Genomic DNA, 24029 nt, shown 5'->3' with positions numbered 1-24029 from the left:
AGCCAAGTTGCAGTCAAAGGGCTTGAGCTCTCCCTGGAACTGTGCATCTTGAACAGAGTAATGTAAAGTTAGGTAAAACCTCCCACTAATGGCAACTCACGGATGCTATTCGTTGGTATCGGACATCTAGAACACTGGTCCTGCTCTAGATTATGCTCTTTCTAGAGCCTGTTTCTTCAGGTCTCATCAAGTTTATGAACTACTGAATATCCTTCCACAGACTTTTTTCCCTGATGAAGTTAGAGTTAGTCTCTGTTACTTGCAACCCAAATATTCTAATGGAGACAACATTGGTATCAGAAATGAGGTGCAAAGAACAGACTTCAGGGATGTAAGGATTAGTTTGCTTTAGCGAGCTTGAATTGTGTTTTCTGTCACTAGGAACTAGAAGACTCCTAACTGATATGAATACATCACTATAACACCACGGGACCTGTCCTTTCACACACATCACATTATTTAGTTTTAATTCATTTTTCTTCTTGGTTTTAGGAAACACAGCACATTGTTTTTATTATCTTTCATAATTCATACACCATCTTCTAGTCTAAAAATTATTAGAGATATCAGAAGTAGAGTTAAAAGGACCATGCAGGATGTCATAATTCATTGGAAGATTAATTATTAAACTAACAAATACATTGAGCAATTTTATCTTTGTCCCCTTAGATTTTTTGAGATCAGTGTTACAATAACTTTCATTAAACACTGTCTATAAACAAACTACAGAAGCGTAACTATATATGTTAATGTATCCATCTACAGGCATGGCCAGCAATAAATAAAAATGATTGTCAGACCCTAATACGTAGCTTATTTCCATGGTTACTATCTCACCAAGGCAGGATTCGCAGTCAAATCAGAGAAGCAATCCTTTTTCCCTTCTTAAATGTCTTCCCAGATTTAATTTCAGAAAGCTGTAGAAATACAGGTTAATCTTGAAGGAAAGGGTTATTTTTAGGGTTTGCTAAAGAATGTTGTTCCTTTAGCAAACAGTGCTGAGCCTTCTATTCTTTGATAACTGCTGCTTTTTGCTGTCATTATAGCTTATGTCTTTCTCAGACACAGCTTCTTTCTTTGGAATAACACAAGTTCTTACACTTATACATTAAGAATCCAATTTAGCATCCCTGCTAACTGTCAGATTTTTCTCCTCTCATAAAAGCCATACACTTGATGATAATATTTGACTTTGTTCAATTAATACAGTGCAGCTTTTCTGAAGTTACCAAGAAATTAAACTGGGAGCATGGAGAAAATTTAAAAATTACCATATCTATTATAAGTACTTTTTTACACCAAGTATTTCTTTTTGCATCCCACTAGGTCTGCGTATTTTTCTCTAATCAATTGGGTGTATTCTAACAGCATGTGGGTTGAACAATGTTTCCCTCCCAGGAACTTGTATGCCATCAAGTACTCCTTTTAACTTCTGGCAGGCTTCAGCCTTAAGGTTCAGATTTTATATTTGCTTCTGCCTTAGAGTTTCGACTGGACTGTCATCTAAGCAGCAGCTGTGACTACCTGCTGGGTTCTTATTAAGAACTCCGTAATTGGCAGCATTAAAGATGATGGATTCTGACAATAAAAAACTTGAAGGCCAAACGATCGTCTTGCACCTGAAGTGAGAAATCACCTTTTTGAATGGCCTAGTTTTGGAGGCAGAAATTTTCCAGACGACTTCTGAGATGCTTTTCTTATTCATTGCACTGGCAAACAGATGTGGGAGGCAAAGCGTAGATGGAAACGTACTCACCACAGAGGTGTTTAAGCTGGACATGACAGGGCTGTGGACAGCCATGCACTTGTTGGATGGCTGTTTGCAAGCTGACATCAGTAACAATACTTCCTTGGGATCTGTTGCGACTTTGACGTCAGACAGCCCTTTTGCCCAAGCTGATGAACCAACCAACCACAAGAACGAAAAGACTACAGTGATGATGAAGTCCTACAGAAACAAACAGAAAGATAAAACAGTGAAAGAAAATATGAGTTCTAGAAGAAATTGATTAGTTTATATAACAATGTTTGTTTGCCTCTTGGAAAATTTTAAGATCCCATAAAATCTGAAGCAGGGAAAACATTTTGAAAAAAACAAACAAAAGAAAGCTTTCTGATATCAAATATTTCTATAAAATAAATCATAATAGCAATATTTTTTGAATGCTTACTATGTCCAAGGAAGGATGCTAAGGACTAATTGTTCACCTAATTGTTCCTACAGCATCCATGTAGGAAATGCTGCGTCATCCTGTTTGCAGACGGCAAACGAATGCGGGGAATGGCTGAACAACTGGTCTGAGCCTCCACAGACAAGTGATGGGTTCAGGATTCAAACCCAGGAAACCTGACTACTGAGTCCAAGCTCTTAACCACCATGCCGCCGTAATTTCGAACATTTAGGCAGATTTGGCAATTGTTAAAGACTCCTGGATGGCAATGATCTTCATTTGTTCACTTAGCTAATCTATGTATTATTATCTGTTGTATACCTGGAATTGTGTTAAGTGGAAAACAATAATAGCTATAATGTTTTGAGTGCCACTATGGGTGAGAGGTTTTATATCAAATTATCCTGACAATAATCATGTTAGATGATATTTTTAATGCCCATTTTCAAGATGAGGAAACTGAGGCCCAGAGATATAAGGTAACACATAGAAAGTGGCAGAGCCAGAATTCAAACTCAGGTGTGTCTGACTCTGAAAACCACCTGCTGTGAGTGCAGGGAAGAGAAACTTCTTTACTCATATCAAACAAAATGTCTGTAATGTAAGGGTGGCTATTTTAGAGAACATCCCCAAACTTCTGATGATGGGGGGCTACTTCTCATGTCCTCCCTCATGACTCAGAGGTGGTGGCAGGTGGGAGTCACTGTCCAAGACTTAAACAGCCCATGTTAGAACATAGTAGGATGATTTTTCAGATTGGCTGTATTTATGTTTGACTACTGTAAAAATGTTGCATGCTGCTTACCTAAAATAATAAAAACACTGACCTGGAAAGAAAACAAGTAAGTATGATATGCCAGCAGAAATAGGCTGTTCTTCTATTCTAAATAATAGCTCCCTCAAGTAGAAAACTTGGCATGTGTTTCTTTCCTACCCAAGGGTATAGCACATCCGACTTGCTCTGGTTACCTTGCCCTCCTGGTGTGACTGAATTACTTTTCATCAAGATCTCATGATCTACATTGAGGGAACTCTTACATTCTAAAGATGCTGTTGTGCCTGACATCCGCTATGTGTGGCCTTTGTGGAGAGAGTTCTGGAGTGTCCCACTACTCAGAGTGGCTCAATCTTCTGAAAAATTGGTCTCATTCCATTCAGTGGCCGTTGCGAATTATGTAACTCACTAGTTACCTTTGCCATGTTGGTTCTAGAAAATTTAGGGCCAATGTGTGACCCATTCATAGGGGTTTTATGGCATGGGTATTTTAACTCTGTTTCTTACTTTGTTTTATATACCCATTCTTCTTTTTCCTTCTCATTTTCAATTAATTCCATCTTGAGTAGTTCTAAATATCCTTGGAAGCCATCTTAAGTCCTTTCTGGAATAAGGTGGAGGTATAAACAAACAAGCAAACAAATACACTATCTACAGCTGCTTCAAAATTAATAACAACATTTGGTATAAAGAAACTCACGTGTTTGGGTTCGAATAGTATGATGCTATGGAGCAGGAACATATGTGCTCACTCAAGACACATAGACCTCCAGGCTGTTGCTCAAACTCACCAAGAACACGTGCAGCTCAGAGCTTTTCCCTGGGGCCCCCTCCCCTGGCGTATACATGGCCCCTCTCCTTTCTTCCTTCAGATACAAGCTCAAATGTCATTGTATCCATGATGCTTTTTTGCTTACCATATATAAAGAGCACCACACACTAAATTCCCTATTCTTCTTTTCCAGTTTTATTTTTCTTGGTTTCACTTTTACCTACTAGTATATTATACATATATAATATATTTATTTGCTTGCTTGTATCTTGTGGGCAGTTTTGCCCATGATGTTCATTACTGTCTGTCCAGCACCTAGAATGGTGCTTGACACACAGCAGGTGCTCAGTAAATATTTCTGAAATGAATGACTACAAGACGAAATGTTTCTGATAGACTGAAGCAGAAATAGTAGGGTAGAAACCTATGCCTACAAGCCAGGTACATTCCTGCCTCAGGGCCTTTGTACTTGCTGTTTCCTCTGTCCATAACTCCTTCCCTAACTCTTCTAGAGACATTAATGAGGATTAATGGTCACCTCCCCAGATAGGCTTCCCTGAGGCCTCCATTTAAAATGTACCCCCTTCTCTCTATCCTCTTACTCTGTTTTGCCTAGCACTTTGCACAATTTGAAAATATGTTTGTCTATTTGTTTGCATATTTCTTCCAGTAAGATGTTAGCCCTATGAAGGCAGTGATTTTGACTACCTAGCTTATTGCTGGGTCTTGTCCGAAGAGATGCCATCAACATTTGTTGCATAAGAGAATGAATGAAGGAATGGATGAAGGAGTATACAAAATGGTCCAAGTTTTTTTTAAAAACTTATATTTACGTACACGACATTATATAAGACTTTACCAAGTGGTAACTGTAGGGTTAAAGATTATTTTTATTTTGTTTTACATAAGCTTGTATATTTTAACACATATTTTATAATTAAACCACATAAAAACAATGTGGCAATGTGATCAAGGCACTTACTGATTGTACCAATGGCTCTCCCGACAGAAGTTTATATGGCAATATTTGTCCTTACAACAGCAACAAGATTTACAATTAGACCAAATAATAAATGTCATTCAAATTGAGTGTTTTTTACATTAAAGGGTTTCAGAAAGTAGCCTCAAGCCAGGTTTTCTATAACTAAACAAAGTGTGATGATTGGTAGATTATGTCAAAAATTCTAGCTAAACAACATGTAAGTCTGAACTTTTGTATTTTTTTTGGCTTTGGGTGTGAACCAGAGCCTGTGGCCACGGTGCAGAGAGTGAAATGTGGGAGCAAATAAGCTGATGCCACTCTCCTCTCATTCTCTGATCTCTTGCTGGAGCTCCCCACTGGCCCAACCCAACAGGAATCCAGAGGGCAGGGAGCCCACTGATGGGATCCGTGCAAGTCACCCCATGGGTGCAGAGCATGTGAAGAAGGCCAGAGAGGAGACCAGAAGCTACCTAGAACTAGTGGCTGTTTAAGAAGCGGCAGCAACAGCTGCTGCCCATGTTGACTGAGTGCTTCCTCTGTGCCAGGCACTCTGCCCAGCACTTGCAGACGTCACTAACCTTAGGATATAGGTATTTGCAACAGCTCCGTTTTACCTATGAGGAAACTGAATCAGACAGGTTAAACACTTTCGTTATGATTAATGGCCAGCTTGACTACTGTAGTACATCACAAGCTTTCTGAAAATCTGGGGGAAAGATGCTTTTTGCTGTATTTTGGTGGATAGTTACTTTAATTGATTGTTCTGTAAATTTGAGTCAGTTTGATACTACCTAAACAATTTGGATTTTATCCAAATATCTACTGTGTAATTGTTTAATATTTCATTTAAAGCAAATTATGCTTTTTATATAAATAAGGTTATCTTAGAAAGAAATTATATGTGTACTATAAATGTTAAACCAATACAGCTTCCCATAGATATAAGAAACTGTCAGCATAAATGCCATACAGTGAAAACAAAATACCTTAAATTCAGGCTGGAGATGTTTGCCCAAGGCCTTGGCACCTAGGATCTTTGTTAAATTGGGAGATTAACAAGTATTAGAGGGGTACTAATGAAATGCAGTCATACGCCACTTTCACTTAACAAGAGGGATACATATGTTCTAAAAATGCATCATTAAGTGATTTCATTGTTGTGTGAGCATCATAGAGTGTGCTTACACAAACCTGGATAGTATAGCCCACTACACACACAGGCCATATGGGACAGCCTATAGTTCCTAGGCTACGAACCTGTACAGCATGTTACTGTACTGAATATTGTAGGCAATTGTAGCACAATGGTAAGTATTTGCGTATCTAAACAGATCTATATATAGGAAAGGCAGATTAAAAATACAGTATAAAAGATAAAAAAAAATGGTACACCTGTATAGGGAAATTATCATGAACGGAGCTTGCAGGACTGGAAGTTGCTCTGGGTGAGTGAGTGAGTGAGTGAGTGTGTAGTGAGTGAATGTGAAGGCCTAGGACGTTACTGTACACTACTGTGGGTTTTATAAGCACTGTAGACTTAGGCTATAAAAAATTTATTTTAAATACCAAGTAATGACGCTACTATGATGTTATCAATATGATGGCTATGGCATCACTAGGTGATAGGAATTTTTTAGCTTCATTATAATCTTATGGGACCATGATCATATTTGTGGTCCAGTGTTGACCAAAGTGTCATTATGAGGTGTGTGACTGTACTAGCATGGCCTAATCAGAAGCCCTGAAGTTAAATTGAATATAGACTAGCTTTCTCATTCATGTTATTTGATGCCATGTTAATGGAGAGTTAAATGGCTTAGGCTCGGGAAGTGACTTCCTTCTGATGGCACAGACAATATGGTTGTTTACAAATATTACCCCTTGTGTGTCTAACAGAAATAGTGCAGATATGGAAGACAAATTTGTAATATTTACTGCTAGGTTATCATGGTGCATATATTAACCCTCTGAAGATATCTTCTGCTAGCTTTGCTTGGGTTATTTATTCCCATGGAGTGAAAAGGTTGTCCTTCTAAAGGTGCTTCAATGCTTCCAGAAAGCTCTCATGCTTGTGTTCAATGTGGTCCCCGTAAAACCCCAAGAAATGGTCAGAGGGGGCATTATTAGCTCCATATTATGGAAGAAAGTATGGCCAAGAGGGTTAAGTAATCTATTTGCCCATGGTTCATTAAATGGTTTATAAATGTGCTCTGAGCTATTGATCTCATCCTGTACCTAGAGAACTTTGGCATGCCGCCTGGATGTGTTCCTGCAATGTGTTTTAAATATCTGTTCAGTGAACCAAGAAACAGTTTCTTTGACAGAGGGAGCAGCCTGGCTTCATGTTGTCTGAGTGGTTTGCTTCTATTTAGTTTGTTGGGAATGTTTTCTTGTCCTCACTTATCATAAGTTGCTGTTAAGCAAACTCACTGTTTATTAAATGTAATGTAATATAATAAAGCTACTGGTCCTGAATTACTCCAGGGCATACGAAAGGGAATCATCTTTGGTGACAGAAAACAATATTTCAGAACCAGGTAACCTGTCTCCATCTGTTTTTGATGGTGGCACATTGCAGCTCCATTGGATATCGGTAAACATAACCAATTATTCCGTTTTTATCTATTAGCAAATATTGCCAATATTTCAATCCAATGACCTCATTACCTGATTTCCCTACTTGATGGCTTTGTTATATTTTCTGTTCCTGACACTTATACTGAGAGGCTGTACCAGAAACTGGATCATCTAAAGGGTCACCCTCATCCTCAGTGTAAGTGGATTCACTTTGCTAATTGCGGCTTCCCGGAACCCCGGAAGGACGCTGGGAATCCGGAAACAAGCCGTAAGCTGGCAGCGCCGCTGAGGGCAGCGCTTTGGACCTGTCTTGGAAGAGGAAAGAGCTAACGCTGGCTAGACGGAGCAACTGTTCTGTCCACTTATGAGGTTGTTTCATTATTTCACTCGAAGTACTAACAATAACGATATCCACCTTCCAGAGAGTGCCTCCGGTTGTCAACACGCTATCACAGAAGACGGTTCGATCTTCACAGCAGCTGCCTGAGGGTGAATATAATGATATCCGTTTCATAGAAGAGGCAGTTAGACATAGGGAAGGGAAGCAATGTGTCCCAGCTGTTACAAGTAACTGAGATTTGAATTCAGGACATTTGGGCTCCCTGTTTAGTGACTGGTTTTTCGTTATGCCCAAGGTTTCTGAAATTCGGGTTGCCTACTATGGTGGGAACACAGCAGTAAGTAAGATTGAGCTACATAGGAAGAAAGGCGTTTTCCTTTACAATTTTCTTTCAATCTGAATAGCAAGGGAGAAAGTCTGAGTTGGGTGCTAATTTGTCTCCAACACCTATTTAACAAGTGCGAATCTCTTCCTTTTTTTTAATCAAAGAAAATTGTCCCCTTCAGAGCCTTCAGGCAAGCAATGGTATCTAGCTGGCATACAGCATTGTTGATTTTCCATTGATTCATTTTTATGTTTATCTTTTAGGTCGAATCTGGATTTCTATATCCAGTAATGGTGCAGGGTCTTATTCAAAAATACATTTATTTAAGTTTAAGGAAATGATTCAATTTAAAGAAAAATCATGAATAATTTGTGGCCCAGGTACTAAGAGGAGGGAATGAGAGTAAAGTTTGGAAGGGACTGCATGAGACCCTAACCCAGTGCCATCCAATAGAAATCTAATGCAAGCAACGTAGGTAATTTTATGTTTTATGGGAGACACATTTAAAAAAAAAAAACGAAAAGAAACTGGTTTAATATATTAATATGTATATCAATATAATAAACCCCAATATAGCAAAAATATTACCATTTTATATATTCAATCTAAAAATTAATAAGATGTTTTACTTTTTGGGCACTAAGCTTGAAATCTGATGTGTAATTACACCTAAAGTACATCTTAATTCATATTAGCCACATTTCAATGCTCAATAGCCACATGTTGCTTGAGCTATCGTATTGGACAGCGCTGTTCTAATTCATAATTAACAAATGGAAGCACATTTATATCCACTGTCAAGTGAGTGTGTCCCTTCTCCCATTTTGGGTCATTGATGTCACACTTTCTTTTGGCACTTTGGTCCGAGATGGTCCCGGTAGCCATCCCACGGCTTAGCTTTGACAAGGCGAGCATGCTTCACACATCCCTCTTGGCCCATAGGCTCCCACTGGTGGGTTGACATAGTCACGCGGTTTATTGCCGTAGTGGCCTGGGGCAGGTCTGAAGGCAGATCAGTGTGACCCACGGGAGGCCTGGGCCCTCAGCGTCTGCAGCCCAAGGAAGGAGGTGGGGACCCGGAGGGGCAGCCCTACCAAGCAAGTACTGCGTTTTATGCTAGGTGTAGGGGGAGAGGCTGAGTTGGCTGCTCTATTCCTAGGGTCTATGGTGGGATGGGGCTGGTAGATGATGAAGTAAGGAGGAAGACAGAGGGGAGGAGCAGGAGTAAGAAGGGGCAAGAGGAGGAAAGGGGAGAGGAAGGTGGAGAATACGGGAGAGGAGGAGGACGGGGAAGACAAAGTGGATGGAGAAGAGTAAGGGAAGGAGAAGAGAGGGTAAAAGGAAGAGAGCAGGGAGAGGAGCAGGGGAGGGAATGGGGGATGCAGAGAGTAAGATGGAGGGAGGAGGAAGAAGTAGAGGAGAAGGAGGAGGACGAGGCACTGTCTAAGTGGAGAAAGAGAGGGAGAAGAAGGGTAGGAGGAGGAAGGAGAGACATGGAAGACTCAGAGGTCCCAACACTATCAAGCACATACGTGTGTATGCTGAATGCTTTGTGGGCACCATTTTCTTGTACTTATACAACAGCTCCGTGATGTAGTTATTAATATTATTCTTATCTTATGAGTAAGGAAACAAATGCAGTCTCTGTGGGTAAATAAAGTGAGTTTAGACCAGGTTTGGAGGTTTTGGTCCCAGGAGACAAGTCCGTCCTCTTCCTGACATTGAGTGTGCTTGGACAAATCCCGCGAATCCCTCAGACTTTATAATCTTTAATGACAAATCCCCTGGTAGAGTGGTTTAAGCCTGCTTGCTGAGTGCCAGTCCCTACGGAAAGCCAGGGCTTGGAGATCAGGCCTAGCGTTTCAAATGTGCAAAGGCAATTCTGCTGGGGCGAGAGCGGTCAAGCCATGGAGTTAGTTAATCTTTATTAGAGAGGAGAAATGGGAAGTCAGAGAGTTTCTAATCAGAGCCAAACAGCCAGCTCTGTGGAGCTTTGGATGTGAGCCACTGTCCTCACATTTTGGGAGAGGACTTCCCACCCTGTTTGTTTTTTTGATGAGTATCTCACAGCTATTAAGCCACGGTATCAGCTGCTTCATTCACAAAGCACTGACTTGGAAAAGCTCATCCCCATCGCCTCTGCTTCACACCCCGCCTATAGTTTTTCTTTCTAACTCCGGAGAGCCAGAGGCTCCCCAATTATTCCTTAGCGGGGATCTCTGTGCCTCCTCCAAGCAGCGCTTTCTGTGAGCTCAGCTAGAGCTCCCTGGAGGCAAGAGGCCCACAGAAATGGTAAGGGCCAGAAACATCAGGCTGCCTATTTTCTCAATGTTGTTATAGCTGGAATAAACTTTTAATTATTATTATTATTATAATTTTAATTTGGGGGTAAGCATTTCTAACGAGTTGATTTTGTTGCCTCTTACAGAAGATGATGGTAATGATTGCTGGTGGTGATGATGGTGATGGTGGTGACCATGGTAATGGTGATGATGATGAGAGCTGCTAACACTCAGAACACTTGTTCGTGCTTTCCATATATTTGCTCATTTAACCTCCCAACAATCCTGATGGGGTAGGTACTATTATTACCCCACTTTACAGAAGTGATAAATTACTTAAATTTATAAATTTATAAATTACTTAAAAGCTTGAAAAATGCAGAGACAGGATCTGGATCCTGGGAGTTTGGCTCTATAATCTGTGTTCTTAATCTATTATAAGATTAAGTATAATCTATAATCTTATAATAGATTATAAGAACACTCTGTTGCTTTTAGAGGGCCATGATTTCATTGGCTCATACCAAAAATTACATGGTGATATTAATACTTATGGCTGTCATTTGTGGAGCAGTTACTATGTATCAGACACTGTACATTCCATAGATTATTCATTTAATTCTCACAAGAACACTTTGAGGTGGCTGCTATTGATCACTACTTTATAGATGAGAAAGTCAAATTCATAAAGATTAGTGATTTGCTGGAGGTCTCAGAGTTTCTAAGTTGCTAAGCTTAGATTGCAACTAGGTTCTGCTGAGCTCCAAGTTCTGTGTGCCTCACTGGAAGGTGAATCTCGTTACATCCCAAACCAGCTTTAATGGGGGTCCACCACGTGTAAGGGATGATGCTTTACCAGTTTCACCTCATTTCATCCTCACCACAGCACTGTGAAGTAGCTGTTAGTTTTTTTATTTTACAAGTGAGGAAGTGGAGGCTCAGAGCAGTTACATAAATGGAGGGGTTGGGTACAAAACACAGACCTGTTTAGGTCCAAATCCCATTGATGTGTTCATTTGCCCATTCTTGTATCTGTCCCTTTCTCTAGTCATCTGTTCAACATTTATTATCTTGCCACTATAGGGAAAATAATATACTGTATAATATGTTATGTAATATACTGTTCTGAAAATGGAGGCGGGCAGGGCAAGACCAGCCAAAGGAGGTCTATCTGCTCTCCGCCCTCCAGTGGTTTACAACCTTCTCATCCCCACACTGCCTGGGTGGTTTTATGTCACAGCTGTAAGAGGCACCATTGTTGCAGTGTCCATTAATCAGGACTTTGTAAAAAGAGAGATGCAGTGGACGCTGATGTTCTTCTGTTACAAGGGCTGGGTAATAATCAATCGTCTTGTTTTATGCACAAAGAATCTGGTGGATGCTTGGGAATCAATGTAGCATTTCATATCTTTTCCTCTTAAGTTACATTTGATTGTGATTGACATCCTGTTCTTTTTCTTTTCTAGACTGTTCCCAGAGAATTTTACCGGTTGATTTATGGTTGCTCAGTTGCAGAGCAGAGACCTCCTATTTCTTGTTTTTAACTTTTCTTGTGAAAAGAAGACTTTTTAAAAAGATCCTCTGCATCTCTCCCTTTATTTCAGTCATAGACAGTTGATTTTATAATCTTAGTGCAAGAGAGAGGTATTCCTGGCTGTTTGGTGAACTCAGAGTGGATGAAAAGTCTTTCTGCACTGCTATTGTAAATCATATGTTAAAAATACTTGTCAAAACCTGATTTAATTTCCAATCGATCCTACTTAACCTTTTCATTATAAATAGCACAAACCTTTCAAAAAAAGTTCATAGTAACATTAGTAAATTAATGAGTGTTCAAAATAAAGTAATAGGATTAGCAGTATTATTGTGATTAATAGCTTCTATTGGTTCAGTACCTACTATGGGCCAGGCATTGTGCTAAGCCCTTTACATAGATTATTACATTTAATTTTTATTGAGGATTTTTGAGGTAGATCTTATATATAGATTTTTGGAATAGAAAGTATCACATAGAGGTTAAGCCTGCAGTCTTTAAAACCAGGCAGGCTTGGGGTCAAATCTCAGCTCTTACTAACTAACCCTAGGACTCTATGAAGCCCGCAGTTTCCCTATCTGTAAAAAGGGGCAATAATGACATATATTTTCACAGGATTTTTGCCAAGAATAAAATAATTAATGCAATAAAATGCTTAGTCTAGTGCCTGAAAGTTCACTCTTTTAATTATTCTTAATATAGGAAAATTATACTGTATATAATAGCTAAAAATGCAACAATATAGAAAAGTGTATAATATTCAGTGGGTTTTGATGGTCAAATAAATTAGATGAGTTCATTCATTTATTCAACAAATCTCTATTGAGGACCTCCTAGGTGCCAAGTTTTTAGAATACAGTAGTTAAAAACAGACATGTTCCTAGTACTCATTCATTTTGGTGGAGGAGAGAGACATTACTCAAATAATCAGAAAAGAATGTGTAGTTGCAAGATGATAATAGCTTTGCAAGAGAGGACTTGGTGTTTTGAAAATCAAAAAAATGCCTGGGGAATATGGACCAGCCTAGAGATACAAGAAAATCTACACAGATCTGGTTATATCCGGGATCCTTATAGGTTTGGCCCTTGGATGATTCTCAGAGCTGACTCATGTTGAATAATAAATACACCACAAAGAGCTTATTTGGAAGGCCTTGAATTGGCCTCTCTAGAGGGAGTGTTGAGCTCCTCCTTACTACTTGCTTGCTCCATGCCTGAGAAGGGTGCATGTTGATGCTGGGTCAGTCAGGACGAAGGACTTTCCAGAGCTATGCTGTTAGGAGAGGTAGGTATCAATGTGAGGAGGAGACTGTTTCTTGGGAATTTTGGTGGCCCACATGGCTGCTAAGGCTATCAGTTCTCTGCATTTGTCCACCTGCAACCTTCCCCCTATTAGAAAGCCAAACAATAAGCAAGGTGAGTTCAAGAGGTAAAGAGGTCTGGGGTGGATTTGTTTATACATCTAAATCTTGGCAGATGAATATTGCTGCCTTTCTGGACCCTAGCACCCTAGCACTTTGAAAGCCTAGGGAAGCAACCAGGGTTGTTAAGTGCTACTAAATGAATTGCTGGTTTATATGGGAAATAGCACCCTTCCCCAAAAAAGTGTTTATTGGTTTTGACACGTCTATCAATAAGTACAGAAACAAGTAACAAGTCCAGGATCCTAGACCAGAGGTGAGGAAACTCTTGAAACCAGTTTGGTTGTCTTAAAAATAACAGGGGAAAAAATATCACATTTGTAGGGTTAGTCAAAGACGAATCTGGAAATTTGAGAATGCTTATTAAATACCATATCAATCTTTCTTATTTTTATGCACTTTTTAGCACTTCTGAAATATTTTTGGGGCTGTCATTGAACCAACTAGATGAAAATGTTAAGATTTAGGTAATTAACAACCAGCCTTCTCTACTTGACACAGAACATCTGGGCATTATAAACGTAGCTGGAAAACACCAGATGTCAGACAACATATAGATGAAACATCTGGAGGAAGTGTAGCATTCAGGAGACACAGTGGGAGCCCCGGAGTCAGGAGCAGCCAGGTTTGAACTTCATCTCTTACATGTACTCTGGACTACAATGTTTTCTCATCATGTGAACAAAAATACCCCTTCACAGTTTATATATACACACACACTCTTATAAATATATAAACAAACTGTGAAGGGATATTCCAAGATATGTGTGTGTGTGTGTGTGTGTGTGTATAAATATATAAGTACATATCTTGGAAGTTATATATGTATATATGTGATATCACACACACACAGACACACATTTTTTTAAAAAACAGATGCCACAATTACCCTTTTTTTCCCTCCATACAGTGGCAGGCAGTAGAGGCATGGATAATTAAAATAGAATATAATCCAAAATAATTTCTTAATTTGTCCAAATATTTTAAAGTTATGCCACCACTAACCTATATTTGAAAATGGATATGTTCTATGGGAAATTTTTTCAAGTAAGCAACACTGAGAAATTTTGACTCAGAAAATGGCTGGGCACAGTGGCGTGCACCTATAGTCTCAGCTGCTTGGGAGGGTGAGGTGGAAGAATCACTTGAGCCCAGAAGCTCACAGCTGTAGTGAGCTGTGATAGCACCACTACGTTCCAGCCTGGGTGACAGAGTGAGACTGCCATCACAAAACAACAGCGACAACAAAATCCAACCAATAAGAAATAAATAAAAAAGAAAGAAAATGCTGGCAAGCCACCTTCTGAACCAAGTCAGCTCCTCTCCGTACTTTGCTCTATGTTCTTTTGCCATCATCTCTGAAACCAGGAAAAAAATGCACATCTTCCACCCCCAGAATTACATAATATTAGAGTGGGAAGGAACTTCTGAGATAAATTCAGGCTGTCAAATACTCCTTTGAAAACATAATCCTATTATTAACTTACTATTCTACACTACTTGTATCTCCCTAATAGGACATGAAAGAGTTGATATGTGTGGCCCGAAATAATGCAATAAAGTCAACCTGATCATGGATTTTAAAATTTGCTGGGCTACAATGTTCACATCTGTAACACGGAACAGGAATGCTTCCTTACAGGGCTGTTATGAGGATTAAAATTAAATAAAAACATTATATTTAAATTGTATTTATGGTTGTGATGATGATGATGATGGTGAAGATGGTATAATCTTCAAGTGACACAGCCTGATTTGGTCATAGCCAGTGATATTTGACCATGACTTCAGCTGAAATGACTTGATTTTTTTTTCTTTCTGTATTCTGACATTCTTTTGTAAATAGAATCACTATGCTGAGGTCAAATAAATATGGACAAAACTTTGCCAACCCAGTCTAAAACGTTGAGTCATGGGTTCTTTGTAAGTGAAGGTTCAAAACTATTTGGCATCTAAGTGTATATGTGGGGTGTGTGTGTGGGTGTGTGTGTTTGTGTATTTCATCTGGCTGAAATACATGATTGGAAAAGAACTTGGATATTTGTGTACAGACATGTAAAGGCCATTTGAAGTGTTGCCTGGGAAAGTGAGCCGCTGACATGATCAATGAATGCCTTGATCCCATTGCTATGTCACAGAAAACACTACAAGTTTCATGGGCACAGGACTGTCTTAACTACCTGTGTCTCTAGTGCCTAGCCAAGTGTCTATTGTTAGTAACTTCCCTTATATGTCTCCACTGAATACAAGAAGAAAGAAAAGAGACTTCATATTTAGTGGAGACACTTAAAGGAAAAATCATTTAGATCTCAATATTTGCATGTTTCCTAAAGTACCTCAAAGATACAAGAAACTCATAACTCTGGCTGTCTATAAAAAAGAAAATTTAATAATAGCTTGGAGATAGGGGAGGAAGAAGTTTTTTTTAAATTTGTTTTTATTATTTTTCTTTATGTATACCTTTTTTTTCCCTGCGTGCCCTTTTAAGTGACTGGATTTAAAAATACTGGTATGATTTTAGAAGAGGCACATTTTACTTCATGCGACCTTTGGCAGCTATGAAAAATTTTCTGTTTAGGGGAATGATTATGATTATATTTCACACTTCTCTCCCACCAACTTTTTTTTTTTTTTTTTTGCAAATGAGCAAGTGGCATTAACAGTTAGGTTCATGAAAAGAGCTGCTATTTTTTTTTCAAGCATTCCTTATGCCTTCCTAGAATTGAAGACCCATTATTCTGTCATATATCAATCCATCTGTCAGACTGCAACAGATGGTTAAAATGAAAAACTTCTAAAATACCAAGGAGGAAATTATCCTGTGCTTTACCATCCACAGCTTAAATTCAGTCTGACTTCGGAATATTCCTTTACCACTTCTCCACTTACCATACAAAGTGGAAAGTGAGAAAAAATATTGCATTTGAATTACAAATTAGAAGCCATTCCTCAAGAAGATGACTAGTGGATTCATAGACGTTTTTACTCTGACAGATGGAAAGGAGAAGATAGACCTGGGTTCAAATCTTGCTTATGCTACTTCGCCTCATAGCTTTGGCAATTTCTTTGACCTTGAAAGCTTTTATTTCCTTAGTTGGCATAGTAGAGAATTAATAGCTTGTCTTAGAGAGTTATTGCAAGAATTAAAAATGAATGAATAATGTCATGGGGAAAATATCTTGTACAACTAGGCATCTGATACATGATAGATATTATTAGTTTCACCATCAGTTCTCCCCTTCTGTTCTTGTCCCCTGTTTCCTTCCTACATGTTATTCCAGATGAAAGATTCTGTGTCTCTGACAGGCAAGATTTGAACAGGTGCCTAAGGACAGAAAGTAGGCAGACTTTGAAAAGTGGGAAGGTGTGGATGAGGCTGGGGGTGTATGTGTCTGTCTGTTTCTCTGTAATGCGTGGTGTGCACATAGTGTAACCCCCAAAATGTGGTGCTGTTGTTTGGGGTGTGTGTGTGAGGGAAATAGACGTGGACATACATGCAACTGAAACGTCACTGCATTCAGGGACATGTATGCTTTTTGTAAACCTGAGAGTACCAGGGACTTCTGCCCAAAACCCTCCCAAAGAGAGTGATCATATGTTTCTTGGTTTTCATTTCAGTCTGGATGAAATAAATATTTGTGATTTTTTACCCTGTCTAGGCATAAATATTAATTGAATCATAACTTATGTTTCATACTTTATTTGGCCGATTCTACTTATTTTTGTCAGTTCTATCATATTTCCAACATACAACTGTTAGAATTTCACATTCACAGTTTTTTGCAGTGGGAACTTCTGCGAGTGTAGGCTCCCTCTCCCCAGAGTTATTCGATAGTAAGTGCTTCTGTGTGTGTGAGGCGAAAATGGCAGGCCTGAAAGTTTTGAGAAGCAAGATGTGTTCTACAGAAGGGCTTCCCAACCTTAAGTGCCACAGAGCTTTTGGGTATCTTGTTGCAATGCAGATTCTGGTTCCGTAGGCCCAGAAGAGGGTCTGAGAGTCCGCATTTCTAACAAGCTTCCTAGTGATGCCAGTGCTGCTGCTCTACAGACATACTTTGAGGAACAAGTGCTAGCCTGCGAGGAAACTTCCTCCATGAAAACTTGTTGGTCTACTCCATCACCCACTGCTATGGAGGCCCCACACTCAAAGAGCTTCCCCACACCATTTCGCAGACATTGCCATTTTGTCTCATTTTCATATAAGTAAGTCTCATGCTGCCAGTTCAGTTTTAAGATAACCCTCTTCTTACTTTCTCTCTTCTAACATCTATTGGGTAATTTCTATATATCAGGCACTGTGCTAAGTGCTTGCATGAGTAAACCTCATTGAATTCTCAATGATAGGGTAGGTACTATTATAAGAATCAATTAACAGAAGGCACAGAGAGGTTAAGCAAATTGCCCAGGGTCAACCGGCTAGCAAGTGGTAGAACCAGGACACAAATGCATTGGGCTCTAGAGCCTGGGTCTCTAAACATTAAAGATGTGCTGAGATTATGCCTTACTGAGACTGTGTCAAATGTATTTTCATAACTTCTGCAGCATGTATTCCAGTGTTCTATCTAATCGATATAGGCAGATAGAATAAAAATCCTCTATAAAAATAAAGAAGAAATACATGTATGCTGTTTTTCTCCATTCTTTTTTTCCTAATTTGCTGCTTAATGAAACCCATGGAGCTAAATATCAGTGGATAAGGACTACCATTATCAAACTCCAATAATAGGCACTTAGCTAAATTGCATATTATTAGGATCTGGTCATGAGTAGTTATGTTATGGGGGCATAATTTGACCTACAGTATATTAAAATCTGTTATAATGAGATATAATTATATGCCATATTGTATCTTGTTGATGAGAGAAAGAAATTAGCTACTAAAAAAAAGTGAAGTTTCTACATAAAATATTCTTAGTCACAAAGAGGACCCTGATTCCACACAAATTTGCAGAAAGTAGCTAAAGATGAAATAACCTTGTACCAGTTTGCAGAGCTGCTCCTGTTAAGTAGTGCTCATAATATTATTCCATTTTTTGATCTTTTTCACTATTACTAAAATGAAGCCAAATAGAAAGTGTTTTTTTCAGAGCACAAAAAAAGCTACCCCTGTTCTGGAGGGTACGTGTCCAACATCTTGGTTCCGTATTTCATGAACTACCCTCATTCCGTTTATGTACCATGGCATACAGTATTGAATCCATTGGAAAACATCTGAGAAACAAACTTTTTGCAAGTACTTTGTTTCGATGATTTTGAGAGAATGTGAAATCCAAATTAGGGCACCTGTTAAAGTAATGGTGTCTAGCTTAAGTTAAAACGATATACACACTTGCCATGACATTAACATTTTAAAATGTGTTGGAAGTATGAGAGAGTTGAATTATACACAAGTAGAGATGGGCTCTAAATTGTTTTTGTAATGAGAAAATCACCAAGAGTCAATAGAAACTTTAATAAATCTTTCAAGTCTCCTGGAGTGAGTGCTGTCCTTGCTGAAGTGTCATTGCATTCTACAGGCATGCATGCTTTTTGTAAACCTGAGAGTACCAGGGACTTCTGCCCAAAATCCTCCCAAAGAAAGCAATCATATGTTTCTTGGTTTTCATTTCAGTCTGGATGAAATAAATATTTGTGATTTTTTTACCCTGTCTAAGCATAAATATTAATTGAATCATAACTTACATTTCATTGCTTTTGTGCATGCATAAAGTTGTTGGCTGTGTTTAGGACTATATTGTATAAAAAATACATATCTTTGAACACTGGGATTGCTTCAGTTCAGAAAGAGCTCTTACTGTCAGAATCACAAGGAAACTGAGATGGACGCATATTCCTGTGCTTATGTTTCTCAATGAGATGGCAGATTGCCTGTAGGTTGGAAATGCTTTTTTTTTCTTTTCTCATACCTTTCTTACATGCATATTTTGTTTCTTTTGATAAATGCATATTTTTGTATGATCATACATCAAATGAATATACAAAACGCTCCACTATGTTACTGGTTTGCAATAGCCAAGTGATTTTTTTGTTTAATGTTATTTCAGTGTCACAACCCTCCCTACCTGCCCCCAGCCAGTCTTTCCCAAAGGCTTCAGAGTAATGGTTCTCAACACAGTGGTCCCTTGTGGCAGTTTAGGAAGTATATCAATTTGGATCCGGGTTGGCTAAGTCTGTTTTTCTGATTTAGTATGGAGCTTTTACGACCATACTCAGGATAGTGGTGAAAACACCCCCTGGGGGGTACTTCTTTACCATTTCCCTGACTTTTTGGTTTTCATTCTTTAGAGCACAGGGGTTAATTGCTACAGTTCTGAAGTCAGTTGTGGATTTATCATCACTGACCAGTATGACTTCAGGCAAAATCCCTACGCCCTGTAAGCTGCAGTTTCTCCATCTGTAAAATGGGGGAAATGACCTATCTTACAAAACTATTGTGTGGATTAAATGAGATCTAACACATGAAGCATTCATTACATGGTGACGTGGTAAATAATATATCTCAACTGTTAACATTGTTATTTACAGGTATAGTAACCACAGGCCAGAACTGTTTAATGAGACTGACTTGTCAAGAATGAGTTCTCCAAGCAGATCACTGGTGGCAGAGGTGAAGTCTTTCTGGAAGTCTATAATGGGGAAAACCCCTAGCTTTCAGGACCAGGGACTGACTGACTGGTACCTAAATCTAACTAGCTTGACACCATGTTATAATAATAAAGGCTGATGTTTGTATTACGTTAATGCTTCCACTTCTTGGAAGCTAAGTAACAGCTGCCCAGCTGAATTTCTTCCTTTGAGACACTTGTACCACACTGTGTGCCTGGCTTTTGTTGATATTTCTTTCTACCATATTCTGAAACTCAACACTGCCATTTAACTCCCCATAGGCAGTGCCTGACTTCGGATTTGTATTGCTCCGAGCAAAGAATAGTTATTAAACTATTTTTCTGAGTCATATTTTTGGCTGCTGCAAGGCACTTAATTCCATGCATTTTGGCAAAGAAATGCAATCATCCCCACAGACGCTGTTGTGTTTGCAAGACCACCTGCCTTGTATCAACACGCATACATTTTCTGCAAGACAAATGGGACTTTCTTAAAACTGTGACTTCTATTCCAAAGAGGCTTTGATGAACTTTGCTCATTAAAAAAAGTAATCAAATAGAGAGCTTTCTAATATTCCCCATCTTCTTTATTTCTCAATATGAAATGGTTGTGAGGAGGAGTTTCACCTTAGCCATTAGAGAGCTTCTAGCTCAAGTGGGTCATATAACACCTATTTATAAGCATGAATGAGAAGACCTCTCAAGTGAAAATTCATAATTCATTTTTAATACTTTAGAAACGAACAGTCCTCCCTCCTCTCTTCCGCCTAATGCTAGGTAGTTCAAAACTAAGAAGAAACACAGAGTCTTCTTCCTTAAAATGACAGATAACAGGGTGATATTTTTTTGTTTGTTATGTCTAGATATGAGGAACCGACTTCTAAAACAATTTGAAATTATTTATGCATCTCAAGTGAGAACTGGGAAAATTAGTCAGATAATCCAAAACAATAAAAAACAGAAACAATCAGTGAGCATCGCTGATCATTCATTTTCCACCACATGTCGAGTGTGTTTCTGAACACTGGCAATATAGTAGTGGACGAATGCTGGCAAAACTCCCTGCCCTTGCAGAATGTACTTTCTTGTGGCGACAGACAATGAGGAAGGTCAGCAAGTGAAGCCTGTGGTGGTTTGGATAGCGATAAGTAGTTTGGAGAAAACATAATTCAGGGAAGGAGGACAGGAGATGGTACGTTGGGGAAGTGGAATTTCAAGAATCTTGAGATTCTACGTAAGGTGGCCAGGGAAACCTTATTTAGAAGGTGGATTTTGAGTAAAGACCTGAAGAAAATACAGGAGCCAGCCATGTGGGTACATGGGGAAGAGGCTTTCAGACAGATGGAAGAAGCCCTGAGATGGGAGTGAGCCCAGTGAGTTTATCAGTTTAGAAACGTGAAGGCCCTAATTTATTTTCTTGAAATGGCTTGAATAGTGGTTCTTCGCCTTCTGGAGACCCTTATAGGATGTGACCACAAATATACATAGAATGCCCCAAGAAAATTGGATCTGAGGGAAGGAAGAGACCAGTAGTAGATTGTGGTTGCACTTTAAACAAGAGGTGACAATGGTCTGGGGTAAGGAAGTTGCAGCTGGATTCAAGAAAGAAATAATAAGGAGATGGATTTAATGGAGTTTAGTGAGGGATTTGATTTAGAGAGGGGGGAGAAGGTGTCCTAGAAAACAACTAGGTTTCTGGCTGGGAAGATAGTAGTTCCATTTTCTAGGGGCCCAACTGTATAATTTGCCATTCTAGGATTCTTAACAGCGGCAAACTCTCCCAGCTAAGCATGCTGGCCTGGTGGACCTGCCCTGCTGAGCTCTAGAAGTCCTGGCGGTGCAGATGGGTCAGGCTCTTAGATGGTTATTTTATTGAGATGCAGGTCCTGGGCTGTATTAACCCTGTTAAAATTATATACGGACAAAAAATATCACTGCATTTCTAAATTTGCTCTTTAGTTAGGGACAGTTATCAGAAACCCCTCATTTATTCATTGCAAAATCTTTTAGATGGGAGGTCTTCTGATGGTCAGTACTACCGCCTATTACATTCTTGAGAGTTGTCTTTGAGAGCCCTTGTCCTGTTTATCCTTAAAAATCAGACAGTCTTGAAGGCATAGTTTCCCTTTCCACACCTCGCCTCGTCTCTTTTCATATTCTCATCCACTCTTCTGACCTCATCTGAATTTCAGATCCACACCCCAACTCTCTGCTGTTATCCTCACGTGGATGTCCTAAGCTCCTCCAATTTGACTTGTGTGAAAATAACTCAACATCCCCCTTGGTACACTCTCTCCTTTATCTACTCGTTTCAGCTTGGCAAATCTCATGCTACATGCTGAAATGCCAGGAGCCTTCTGAAGCTCCTCCTCCCTCCCCTGCCTCCCTGCCTTCCTCTGGGATAGTGTAAGGTGGGGATTACCAGCCTAGGCCCTGGGAGGGAGAGATCTGGCTTTGCTTCTGGCTCAACCATTTACCAGCCATGTTATTTACCTTGGGCCTCACTTGAAATAGGAATGAAAACTTAGCTCACAGGATTTCTGGGAGCTTTAAATGAGATAAGGCATGTGAAGCACGTAGTTCTGTGCCTGCCAGGTAGTAAGTGCTCAGGAAAGAGCTGACATTATGATTAGACTCTAGTCCTCTCTCTTTAGTCTATTGCAACTGCCTCCTAATCAGCCTCCCCTGCCTCTATTACTGGCAAATTATTTAATTGTTAACACAAGCTTTTAAAAACACAGGCTTGCTAATACCCCTCTCCTACTCAAAACTTTCAATTGCATAGGTAAGTGCCTTAGAATTTATCCTGCCTTGGGAACTTTTTTTTTTTTTTTTTCTTTTTGAGAAGAAGGAGGTCAGAGATCCTTTATAGAATGTAAATCTATTCTCCCCAATTAGGCCCATCCTACCTTTAGTAGCCTTATCTCCTACTAAGTCCTTCACCTTCAAATATACTCACCCTCACAAGCATTCATATACCCTCATTCACACATACACACATTCATACTCATACACACTGCCTTCGGCCCTCTTCTATTTCTGCTCCATTACTCTAGTTCTTCTCTCCTTATAGAAAAAGTTTCTTCCTGTATTTGCTCATAGAAGCCCAACCTTTGTTCTCATATTTGAACTCCTCCGGAGCCCTTCTTCAAATGAAAATGTTCCCAAGTTTCTCCAGTTGGAATCAATTCAATTCCTTGTTCTTTCTTTCCTCCTATGTGGCCATTTGCTTTCCTCTCATATGGCCCTTGACACAGTGAACCAAATACCCCCAAAGTCAGGCTGCTCTATAATTCCACTTTCTCTGGGCCTCAGGGCCTATGTAGTATTTGGCAAATGATAATTTCTCAATTCAACTGTTTAATTCAATTAGGAAGGTTTTAGTTTCTAAGATCTGAATGTAAACATGCAGACAGAACTTACACATTGCATTTACCCAACCACCTGCTGCTCCCTGGTTCACAGTTTACCTTACAACTGAGTCTGAGAATTGTATTTGCATAGCCATCTGTTGCACGAATTGCCAGCACTCCCAGATTTGCCCAGTTTTTGTATCACTACACCTTACGTTTAGTTCTTACCAGTGAGCCTTTCCAGTGAGATTTGCCGCCTGACAGTGTAGACTGGAGATTACAAACTGGTTCAACCAGTTTGACTAGCTAAAATAGTGGTGTCTATGGGTGGAGTGAATGTGGACATGGATTTTAAAGGGTCATGGGTTTCTGAAACCCACCTTTGTCTTGGGCAATATGTTTACCAATGATTGGGAAGAAGATTTATGTAACACGTTTTCCATGCACAGAACTCTGGGGTCTGGCTTGACATACTGTTGAAGACAATAATGGCACAGTTTTAAGAAAATCAGACAGCTGCTTCTTGAAATGTGGGAAGTCGTTCCAATGGAGAATTCCCAACTTTGGGTGAGGGAAATGGCCAAGAACTTTCTAAAATTAGCACCAATTCCCCTGTCCTTTTACAAATTATCATTTGGTATGTGTTTCATGTACTCACAGAAAGCCAAATAAACTAAAATATGTTAAATACTAGTAACATTTTACTCTGAAAGGTCCGCTTCATATCAAGCCCATATACAAAGTTGTGAAATCTCAAAGTCTACACAAGGATGATGATGCCTTCGATCTTGTGTCAAGGAAGATCTTTTAAAATATAGTCTAGGAAGAGATAGTATATCACAGTCTCGGCGGGGGATTTCTCTGCAGCAGTAGTGTCAGAAGGGACTATAAA

At 39.3% G+C, this 24029-nt stretch overlaps 1 protein-coding gene across 2 annotated transcripts in view; it reads right to left on the bottom strand.

The window, feature by feature from the left end:
- The window catches only part of SYNPR (synaptoporin), a 298001-nt gene that overhangs the window by 5752 nt on the left and 268220 nt on the right, over window positions 1-24029 (bottom strand). For both annotated transcript variants that reach the window (XM_069473773.1, XM_069473774.1), the window contains one exon: window positions 1757-1948. In XM_069473773.1, the coding sequence (XP_069329874.1) occupies window positions 1757-1948 (192 nt within the window). The remainder of the gene's footprint in view (window positions 1-1756; window positions 1949-24029) is intronic.

This window comes from Eulemur rufifrons, chromosome 7 (genome assembly GCF_041146395.1).
Source record: "Eulemur rufifrons isolate Redbay chromosome 7, OSU_ERuf_1, whole genome shotgun sequence".
Lineage (NCBI taxonomy): Eukaryota > Metazoa > Chordata > Mammalia > Primates > Lemuridae > Eulemur > Eulemur rufifrons.
This window is presented reverse-complemented; position numbering and strand designations above follow the sequence as displayed.